An 11,494-nucleotide genomic window follows, 5' to 3' on the forward strand; every position below is an offset into this window, starting at 1 on the left:
TAATAATTATTTTAGTACACTTTATCATTTATAATTTTGTATATAAACTAATGTATATTTACTGAAAAATTAATTTTTTAAAAATAATTAAATATTTAAATTTTTAAAAAAGACAAACAATCAAACAATTAATATGAAATATTTAATATTTTTAAGTTTTATTACTATTTATATAGCTATAGTCAATGCAAACAGTGATGATAATAATGATTCGCGAAATTTTACCGGAAAAGTTGTATTGACTACCGGTTCGAGTAGTGGTATCGGTGCCGGTATTGCCAAACTGTTTGCCCAATTGGGTGCCAATGTTGTCATCACTGGTAGAAATCAAACTGAAATCCAATTAGTGGCCAATGATTGTGAAAAGTTATCACCAAAAAAATTAAAGGTTTGCTTATATTAATAATAATAATATTATTAGTAATAATTATAATTATTATTAAACTATATGTATAGCCATTACAAGTCAGGGCCGATGTTAGCAATAGTACTGAATTACAGTCACTATTGGATCAGACAATCAAAACGTACGGCCAGTTGGATGTGTTGGTCAACAACGCCGGTATAGCACTCGGTGTTCCCGTTACTGACAAACAATTTATGCCAATATTTGATAGAGTATTGAGTGTTAATCTCCGACCGTATGTAGAGCTCAGTCATCTATCGGTTCCCTATTTGAACAAAACTAACGGCACTATTATCAGCATATCTAGCGATCTATCAATGATGCCGGTATAGTATAGTAGTATAATTTTTAATAAATTTTTAAATATATATATATATTAATATATAAATATATAGATGAAAGGTAGTTTATCATATGAAGTATCAAAAGTTGCCATCGATATGATGACCCGTGTGTTGGCACTTGAATTGGGACCCAATATACGGGTCAATACAATCAAGTAATTAATATTTGTAAATATATTAGTATTATTTTTTAGTAATATTATAATTTTTTAATAATAATAATATTATTATTAGTTTTTAATAATACTATAATTAGTTTTTAATAATAATATTATTAGTTTTTAATATTATTATTATTTTTTTTAATAGTATTATTATTATTTTATAATTACTAATTATATTTATTTATTTAAATATATATTTATATTTAGTCCGGGATTAACACCGACTAATCTACAGTCGGGTATGACTCCCGAACAATGGGAAGCAATGAAACGGTTAGTCATATCGAGGACACCATTGAAACGTTTGGGCGATACACAGGATATAGCCGACGGTGTTGTTTGGTTGGCCTCCCGATCGGCCAGTTTTATAACCGGTGCTAATCTGGTCATCGATGGCGGACTGTTTCTGAATGGCGGCGGATTAATATAATTCAAAAAAATAAAACTTTAAAATTTTATAAATAAAATTAATATCATATATTTTACGGAAATATCTAATAATCATATAATATCTAATATTTATATATATATATATATATATATTTAATGTGTATATTAATAGTGCAATTAAATTTTTACATACATACTAAAAATAGTATTTTAAATGTCTATATAAATATATATATAAATTAATTTAATAAAATTATTTGCAATTCAAAAACAACATAATTAGTGGTAACTAAATGTAACTTTTTCTACTTATAAGTAAATTTATTTATTATTAGTATATTATATAGTTTTATATAATTAGCTTAAAATACCTGTAGTTTGTGTACGACATTGAAAAAGTATTTATTAAAATAATATATTAAATATTTATAGATATAAACAGTATATATATATATATACAGTGTATAAAGTATTTTTAATAATAATAATAAAAGTGAAATTTAATTAATTAATTTTGTGTTTTAGTTTTATTTATAATTATTAAAGCTCTAAGTTTAATTGATTTTTTATTGTATGTAAAAAATAATAAAAATAAAAACATAAATTTATTTTTATAGATAAATCTAATATGATATATTTTTGTATAGTTTAATATTAGTGCATTTATTATTATTATTATTGATATAAAATATTAATATTGACAGCAAATAATTGACATGCAAAATACAGTACAAATAATATATAATTAAAACTTTAATACTAAAACTAACAATCAATCAATTATTTATTTATTTTTTATTTTTTTATTTATATATAGATTTTATATATATATATATAAATTAATTTTAAAAAAAATAATTTACAACTTATGCAATTAGTGTAACTAAATGTAACTTTTTGTACTTAAAGTATTTAAATATATCTATTATTATTGTTTAGTATCAAAAAACAACTTATGTTTGACATTGAAATATATAACAATATACTTATAAATAAATTTTATTTCAATACTTAAGTTTCAGTGTATATTATATTTTTTTAAAAATAATTTTATATATAAAAAATATTTATTTTAAGTTATTTTTGTTATAATACTTAACAAATAAATATAAAATATTTATTATTAAATAATTTTATTTTGTTTTTTTTCTAATTATTATAATTTTAAAATATTGAATAACTTGGATAGTAATTGCAATAATAAAATAAACAATTAAAAAATTATAACCTTAAATATACAATTAAATTTATTAGAAAAAAACTTTATTTTTTAAAAAAAAATATTTTGTGTTTGTTTAATACCAACTATAATAAATACAATAATTTTAAATTTTAAAGCAAAAATATAATATATTTTTAAATAAAAATTACAGTTTTTTTTAAAAAATAATTTAATATTAGATTATAATAAATATTTAAATAATATACTTTCTTTTATTTTTTTAATTAATTAGTACATGTAACATAGTACATTAAAATTAAATATTAATTATAATTACTTTTAAAAAAATAAAACTATACATTAAATTATTAAATACAATAAATTATTAGACTGATTGAACTTTTATCAAATTATTAAGTTTATCTTGAACACTTTGTTTCAAATATTTTGTACCATTCAATTTAATTAAAAAAAAATTATAATTTTAGCTAATGAAATTTAATAATAATAATAATAATAATTTTAAGATTAATATACTAATAAAAAATAATTGATAAATATTATATATATATATATATACTAAACAATTATTAACAATGCACTGCAATAGTATGCAATATTATTATTATTATATTATTATAAAAATAATAATAATAACATTATTACTTGACATTTAACAACAATTTTATCATTTTTTTCAATTTAATATATTTTTTATTTAAAAAATAGTATTGATAAAAAAAACAATAAAGTTTAATATGTATATAAGCATAGGTTAGGTTTGTTGAAAAAATAAATATATATAAATATTTTCTGTATATTTTTCAAATATAAAAAATTATTTATTATTAATATTATTACTCACAAAAAATTAATAAATAAATAATGAATTATTTACTATTTATAAGTTGTATAGTTTCTATAGTTATAACTATAGTTAATGCAAATATTTTGTTTAATTTAGATAATGTTAATAATAATAATATCAATCAATTGAATGATCCGCGAAATTTTACCGGAAAAGTTGTATTGACTACCGGTTCGAGTAGTGGTATCGGTGCCGGTATTGCCAAACTGTTTGCCCGATTGGGTGCCAATGTTGTCATCACTGGTCGAAATCAAACTGAAATCCAATTAGTGGCCAATGAATGCCAACAGTTATCACCAAAAAAACTAAAGGTTTGTTATATAGTAATAATAATAAACTTATTAATAAAAAAAATAATTTATTATATGTATAGCCATTACAAGTCAGGGCCGATATTAGCAAAAGTACTGAATTGCAGTCACTATTGGATCAGACAATCAAAACATACGGCCAGTTGGATGTGTTGGTCAACAACGCCGGTATGGGATTGCGGGCTAACGTTACTGATAAACAATTTGTATCAGTATTTGACAAAATACTGAGTGTTAATCTCCGACCGTATGTTGAGCTCAGTCATCTATCGGTTCCCTATTTGAACAAAACTAACGGCACTATTATCAGCATATCTAGTATTATGTCAACTGTACCGGTATGTGCTTATTATTATTATTATTATTATTGAAATTAAATATTCATTAAATTATTAATTCAATAAATAGATGAAAAATAGTTTAGCCTATGAAGTGTCTAAAGCCGGTGTCGATATGATGACCCGTGTGTTGGCACTTGAATTGGGACCCAATATACGGGTCAATACAATCAAGTAATTACTATTAATAACATTATTATTATTAGTTGTAGTATTAATAATAATATAACATAACATATACTGTATATACTGTATATACTGTATATTATAAATTATAATTTAATTATAAATTATAATTTAATTATTATACTATAAATTAATTAATTTAATTATTATACTATAATTTAATTATTATTATTATTTTCATAGTCCTGGTGTAACTGAGACTAGTATGCAGCCGGATATTGATCCGGAAAAATGGGAAATCCGAAAACGACAGTTCATATCCCGTACACCATTGAAACGTATTGGTCAGCCCCAGGATATAGCCGAAGGTTGTGTTTGGTTGGCCTCCGAATCGGCCAGTTTTATAACCGGTACTAATCTGGTCATCGATGGCGGACTTATCTATAATGCCGGCGGTTTATAATTTGAGAAGAAAAAAATAATAAATAAAATAAAATCCAAAACAAAATTTCAAATTTAAACCATAATTTTATTTTTAATAAATTATAATTTTTGTCAATCAAATGCATAATGCATTAGTAGAAAAATATATGTAATTGATATATAATACTATATATATATAAATATAAATAATTTAATAATTTAATTAAAAAAGTTTTAATTTACTATTTATTTTAAAATTTTTTTTTGACTTAAAGTAGTATTAGTTATGTTATTATTATTACTTAATATTTTAATAGTAAAATTTTTAATAAGATATTTTTTTAAAATAAATAAATATAAAACTGAAAAATATATTTTTATATTTATATATATACAATATATAGTGTATTATATATTTTATTATTAATATTTATATTTAAAATAAAATAAATTAAAAAACTGAATAAAAAAATTATTATTTAGAGAAAGTATAGTAAACAAAACAATTTATTATTAACTTATTATACAGTTAATTATAAGATAAAAGTTTAATTAAACTACTTGAAAAAAACTATAAAAATTTTTAATCTAACAATAGTACACTATTGTAGTAGTAGTAGTAGTAGTATCCAAATCGGTTATAGATATGATAACCCGTGTGTTGGCACTTGAATTGGGACCTAATATACGGGTCAATACAGTCAAGTAATTAATATTTTTTATAAATTAATTATTATTTTTTTAATAATTATTATTTTTTTAATAATTATTATTTTTTTAATAATTATTATTTTTTAATAATTATTATTTTTTATAAATTAATTATTATTTTTTTAATAATTATTATTTTTTAATAATTATTATTTTTTTAATAATTATTATTTTTTTAATAATTATTATTTTTTTAATAATTATTATTTTTTAATAATTATTATTTTTTATAAATTAATTATTATTTTTTTAATAATTATTATTTTTTAATAATTATTATTTTTTTAATAATTATTATTTTTTTAATAATTATTATTTTTTTAATAATTATTATTTTTTTAATAATTATTATTTTTTTAATAATTAATTATTATTTTTTTAATACCGGGATTAATACCGACTAATATACAGTCGGGTGTGGATCCTATATATTGGGAAGCAATGAAACGGTTAGTCATATCGCGTACACCATTGAAACGTATGGGCGATACACAGGATATAGCCGATGCTTGTGTTTGGTTGGCCTCCCGATCGGCCAGTTTTATAACCGGTGCCCAACTGGTCATCGATGGCGGACTGTTTCTGAATGCCGGCGGTATATAAATAAAAAAAATAATATTTAATTAATTAAACAAATAAGCATTACTTCATCTAAAATATTTTTAAAAAAAAATCAATTGCAATATTAAATGTAAAAAATAAATAATTTAAATATTTACAGATTTTTTTTTAATTAATAAAAAAGTCAATATATTATTAAATAAATGTATAAAATTATTATGAAAAAAAACAAACAAAAATATAATATGATATTAAATTTTTTGATTATATAATTTATTTATAATATCCATTATTTATTAAATAGTAATTAAAATTATTATGAAAAAATTATAACTAAATTTTATATAAAAATAAATTTAATTTTAATTTAATCTCCATTTCGTCTGCTTGCTTTAAATAATTATTATAATTATTAAATATAATTTTAATATAATTTTCAAAATAGTTTTACAGTTTTATTTTATTAGTAAATACTATTATTAGTTACTATTTTTGATAGAAAATAATCAAACCATAACTAAATTAAAAAAAATTTTTAGGGAAAAAATCATTTAATTAATTGCATATAAATTTATATAACATTATATTTTTTATATAAATAGTTTTATTTATAGTTAATTACAAAAAAAATCTTATTTCTGTATTATTAATAATTTATTTTAAAATGTTTAATATTTAAAAAAAATAATAATAATTATAGTAAAACATTGTATAAACAAATAAAATTTTATTCATTGTTTTTGTTTACTATTTTTAATAATTATAATTTTCAAATAAATTTTAATCATAAATATTTAAAAAATTTTACAGTTTTTATTTGCTAAAAAATTATTTTAAGTATAATTTAGAAAAATAAACAAACTTACAAATTATTTAAATAATTAATTACAACAATTTGAATTTTTATACTTAATATTCTGTTAATATTTATCTAAAAATAAATTTTAATTTATGAGAAAATAAAATATCGTAATTCACGCCCGTATTCTTTAAGTATTAATTATAATTATTAAATATAATTTTAATGTAATTTTACAAAAAAGTTTTACAGTTTTTATTTCATATTAATAAATAATATTATTAGTCTATTTTTGATAGAAAATAATAAATCATAACTATATTAAAATAATTTTTGAGGAAAAATTATTTAATTAATTATATATAAATTTATATACCTTTTATTTATAGTCAATAACATTTTATTATTACTATATTATTAATAATTTATTTTAAAATAAAATTTCTATAAAAAACTAATGTTGTTGTCAAGAAAAAAATAAAATATTTTTTAAAAAAGTTAAAAATTATTATTATTATTACTATTAATAGTAAAACATTTTATAAACAAATAAAAGTTTCCTGTATGTCATTCACAACTATTTTTAATAATTTTAGTTTTTAAATAAATTTTAATTATAAAAATTATAAAAATTTTTACAGTTTTTATTTGTTAATTATTTTTTTTAGTTGTATAATTTACAATATAAACAAACTTACAAATTATTTACATAATTAATTACAATAAATTTATGTAAAATAATGTTTTCTATTGCTGTCTAATGCTATTGAAATTATAATTAATTTAATTAAATATTTTATTATTAAAACAAAATTTTATAAATTACTATTGAATATAAGCTTCATGTTTAACTATATTATTTTTCTTTTATTAATCATCTATAATACTGTAACAATATTATTTCATCATCATTGTTTATAAAATTTATAATACAAAATAATCTAAACTAAAAATATTATATTATTATTTAGTTTTTTATTAAATAAAAAATCAATGCTTTAAATAAATTATAAATTTTTGTTATTAATTATAAATAGTTCATATATTCAAATTAAACAAATATAATTATTAAATTTTAGTTAATAAAAAAAACTTTTGAGGTTTACTTAATTAATTTTAATTTATTTATAAAATAAAAAATACAAACTTTTTAAATTTAAAAAAAACTATATAAATGTGATTTAAAATATAATTTTAATAAAAATCATATTTAAAATTATCTAAAAAACATAATCTAATAATTAATTTTATTTTCTATTATTTGTTTGTTTAGTAAATATAATTATCTCAATATATTATATACTCAACTAATACAGTAATCAACAATTTAGTATTACTATAAAAAAAATAATATTTATATTACATTACATTTTACAAATTTTTATCAATTATATTACAAACCTATTAAGAAAAATACTTAATCAAATAAAAATAAATATATTGATAATTAGCAATAAAAATAACAATTGATAAAGTACATTATAAAATTGTATATAAGTATTAAAGTATTTTTTTAATGTTAAACAATAGATATAGATTTTCTATAGTTTTTTTAAACAACAATAAATAAATAATTAAAATTATATAATAAATAAAATGAAATATTTATTTTGTATTTGTTTTATATGTTTATTTATAGCTATAGTCAATGCAAACATTTTGTTTAATTTAGATAATAATAATGATCCGCGAAATTTTACCGGAAAAGTTGTATTAACTACCGGTTCGAGTAGTGGTATCGGTGCCGGTATTGCCAAACTGTTTGCCCGATTGGGTGCCAATGTTGTCATCACTGGTCGAAATCAAACTGAAATCCAATTAGTGGCCAATGAATGTGAAAAGTTATCACCAAAAAAATTAAAGGTTTGCTTATATTAATAATAATAATAAACTTATTAATAAAAAAATAATAATTTATTATATGTATAGCCATTACAAGTTAGGGCCGATGTTAGCAATAGTACTGAATTGCAGTCACTATTGGATCAGACAATCAAAACGTACGGCCAGTTGGATGTGTTGGTCAATAACGCCGGTATTGGTAACGGAGCTAACATTACTGATGACAAGTTTATGTCAGTATTTGATAGACTATTGAGTGTTAATCTGCGTCCGTATGTAGAGCTCAGTCATCTATCGGTTCCCTATTTGAACAAAACTAACGGCACTATTATCAGTATATCTAGTTTAGCGTCAACAGTACCGGTAGGTTATGATTATAATTTACAGTATAACTATATATTCATATAAAATTAATTTATTGACTATTAGTAATAACTAATTTTTAATTATATTATTTATTTTATTTTATATTATAGATAAAAACAAGTTTAGCCTATTGTGTGTCCAAATCGGCTATAGATATGATGACCCGTGTATTGGCACTGGAATTGGGACCCAATATACGGGTCAATACTATTAAGTAATTTGAGATTTTTATAAATCAAATAAATTAAAAATCAAATTAAAAATCTTATACTATAGTAATATACAGTATAGCTATTTACTAGTAATAAATATAAATTATATTTTAATATATTTATATTAATATATATATATATATATATATATATATATATATATAGTCCAGGTTTAATTGATACATCAAATATATCGGGCGATCCGAAAATAACAGATCAATTGAAAAAACTGATTGTCTCGCATACACCACTCGGTCGTGTCGGTCGACCCCTGGATATAGCCGAAGCTTGTGTTTGGTTGGCCTCCCGATCGGCCAGTTTTATAACCGGTACTAATCTGGTCATCGATGGCGGTCTAGTCTATAATTTTGGTGGTTTATTATGATTATAATAATAATAATAATATCATAATTGAGATTTTTTAATTTTAATAAAATAATATTTTATTCAACAATGAACTATAAATATATTTTTTTAATAATTATGTTTTATTAAAACTGCAATAAATATTAGTTATAAATAAAATAATCTATTATTAATTATAATTAATTATAAAACTATTGTATGATATGTAGTTTTATTTAAAAAAAATTAATTTTATTACTAATATTTCTAATATATTTAACTATATATATATATATTATAATAAATAATATATTAATTATTATTTTTTGTTTTTATTAATAAATAAATTATTTTATTGATAACTAATATTTATTGCAGTTTTAATATAATATAATTATTTAAAAAATATATATTTATAGTTCATTGTTGAATAAAATATTATTTTATTAAAATTAAAAATAAACAACTGTAAATCCAAAAATAAAAATTATATTATTATAAGTTATTTAAAATTATAAAAAAAAATTATTAAGATTAAAAAACTTTTCAAACTTTATAAATATTATTAATTTAATACTTGTTTTATATAACAATTACACTAAATATAAAGTATATATATATATCTATTGTATATTAATTGTGTAATATATTTAATATATATATCTATCTATTTTTGAATATACTTGTAAAAAAATTATATTGTGATATAAAGTGCACTAAAACTTAATTAATTAATAATAATAAAAAATTATATTGATAAAGTGGACTAAAATGCACTAAAATAAAACTATATAATCAATATTGTATATAAAAACATTAAGTTTAGTTGAATTTTAAAAATTAAAACATATAACTATTTTTAAAAAAAAAACATAAATAAACAGTATTTAAGTTAAATTATTTTTTTTTTAAATTATGAAGTATTTTCTTAAAATTAGTTTTTTGGTTATATTTATAGCTATAGCCAATGCAAACATTTTGTTTAATTTAGATAATAATAATAATAATAATGTTTTCAATGATTCGCAAAATTTTACCGGAAAAGTTGTATTGACTACCGGTTCGAGTAGTGGTATCGGTGCCGGTATTGCCAAACTGTTTGCCCGATTGGGTGCCAATGTTGTCATCACTGGTAGAAATCAAACTGAAATCCAATTAGTGGCCAATGAATGTGAAAAGTTATCGCCAAAAAAACTAAAGGTTTGCTTATATTAATAGTAGTAATAAACTTATTAATAATAAAAATAATAATTTATTATATGTATAGCCATTACAAGTTAAGGCCGATGTTAGCAATAGTACTGAATTACAGTCATTATTGGATCAGACAATCAAAACCTATGGCCAGTTAGATGTGTTGGTCAATAACGCCGGTATTAGTAATCCGATTAACATTACGGACGACAAGTTTATGTCAGTATTTGACAAAATATTGAGTGTTAATCTCCGACCGTATGTAGAGCTCAGTCATCTATCGGTTCCCTATTTGAACAAAACTAACGGCACTATTATCAGCATATCTAGTATAGCGTCACTAATGCCGGTATGTTTAGTAAAAATAATTTTTTTAGACAACATTTATAGTTAATAACAATTTATTTAATTGGTATTATTATTATTAAATTAAATCTATTATATATATATATAGGTAAAGACAGGTTTAGCTTATAGTGTGTCCAAATCGGCTATAGATATGATGACCCGTGTGTTAGCACTTGAATTGGGACCTAATATACGGGTCAATACTATTAAGTAATTATAGAAATTTTCATTTAAAAAAACAATTAAATTATAACTAATTGAATATATTTTTATTATTTATATATATATATATATATCTATATATCAGTCCAGGTTTAATTGATACACCAATTTTGTCGGGCGATCCCAAAATAGTGGATCAATTGAAAAAACTGGTTATCTCGCGGACACCACTCCATCGTATTGGTCAACCCCTGGATATAGCCGAAGCTTGTGTTTGGTTGGCCTCCCGATCGGCCAGTTTTATAACCGGTACTAATCTGGTCATCGATGGCGGTCTAGTCTATAACGCCGGCGGTTTACAATAGATTAATTGAGATATTATTATTAATTGTAAAGTTTTTATAATTTTAAAACTTTGAATA

The 11,494-nt window shown here is 19.9% G+C and overlaps 3 protein-coding genes across 3 annotated transcripts; all 3 read left to right on the top strand.

Moving 5' to 3' along the window:
- Positions 1-3,062: 3,062 nt before the first annotated feature.
- Positions 3,063-4,572, top strand: LOC128951625 (3-oxoacyl-[acyl-carrier-protein] reductase FabG-like). Its single transcript, XM_054296873.1, has 5 exons — positions 3,063-3,075; positions 3,491-3,645; positions 3,708-3,983; positions 4,054-4,157; positions 4,353-4,572. Exons 1-5 carry the CDS (start codon positions 3,063-3,065, stop codon positions 4,570-4,572), a joined length of 768 nt encoding a protein of 255 aa, XP_054152848.1.
- A 1,112-nt stretch (positions 4,573-5,684) lies between these two features.
- LOC128951626 (3-oxoacyl-[acyl-carrier-protein] reductase FabG-like) lies at positions 5,685-9,408 on the top strand. The gene is made up of 5 exons (XM_054296874.1): positions 5,685-5,838; positions 8,276-8,466; positions 8,533-8,808; positions 8,922-9,025; positions 9,189-9,408. Exons 1-5 carry the CDS (start codon positions 5,685-5,687, stop codon positions 9,406-9,408), a joined length of 945 nt encoding a protein of 314 aa, XP_054152849.1.
- A 977-nt stretch (positions 9,409-10,385) lies between these two features.
- LOC128951627 (3-oxoacyl-[acyl-carrier-protein] reductase FabG-like) lies at positions 10,386-11,442 on the top strand (the record flags this gene model as incomplete). Its single annotated transcript, XM_054296875.1, has 4 exons — positions 10,386-10,568; positions 10,636-10,911; positions 11,017-11,120; positions 11,218-11,442. Coding segments are annotated over 4 exons (783 nt in total), but the record flags the coding sequence as incomplete, so codon positions are not given.
- Between the last annotated feature and the right edge of the window lie 52 nt (positions 11,443-11,494).

The sequence above is a fragment of the Oppia nitens genome, unplaced genomic scaffold (genome assembly GCF_028296485.1).
Source record: "Oppia nitens isolate AA-2021 unplaced genomic scaffold, nextdenovo-longstitch-racon4-pilon3 scaffold1_pilon_pilon_pilon, whole genome shotgun sequence".
NCBI classification, from domain to species: Eukaryota; Metazoa; Arthropoda; class Arachnida; order Sarcoptiformes; family Oppiidae; genus Oppia; species Oppia nitens.

What these genes read in the sequence shown, in the direction of transcription:
- LOC128951625 (XM_054296873.1), top strand. An exon ending in TATCACCAAAAAAACTAAAG is followed by an intron (nt 3,646 to 3,707) that starts GTTTGTTATATA and finishes TTATATGTATAG; the next exon opens with CCATTACAAGTCAGGGCCGA. An exon ending in GTATTATGTCAACTGTACCG is followed by an intron (nt 3,984 to 4,053) that starts GTATGTGCTTAT and finishes TTCAATAAATAG; the next exon opens with ATGAAAAATAGTTTAGCCTA.
- LOC128951626 (XM_054296874.1), top strand. Translation starts at nt 5,685, where the DNA reads ATGAAACGGTTAGTCATATCGCGTACACCATTGAAACGTATGGGCGAT. An exon ending in GTTTAGCGTCAACAGTACCG is followed by an intron (nt 8,809 to 8,921) that starts GTAGGTTATGAT and finishes TTTATATTATAG; the next exon opens with ATAAAAACAAGTTTAGCCTA. An exon ending in ATACGGGTCAATACTATTAA is followed by an intron (nt 9,026 to 9,188) that starts GTAATTTGAGAT and finishes ATATATATATAG; the next exon opens with TCCAGGTTTAATTGATACAT.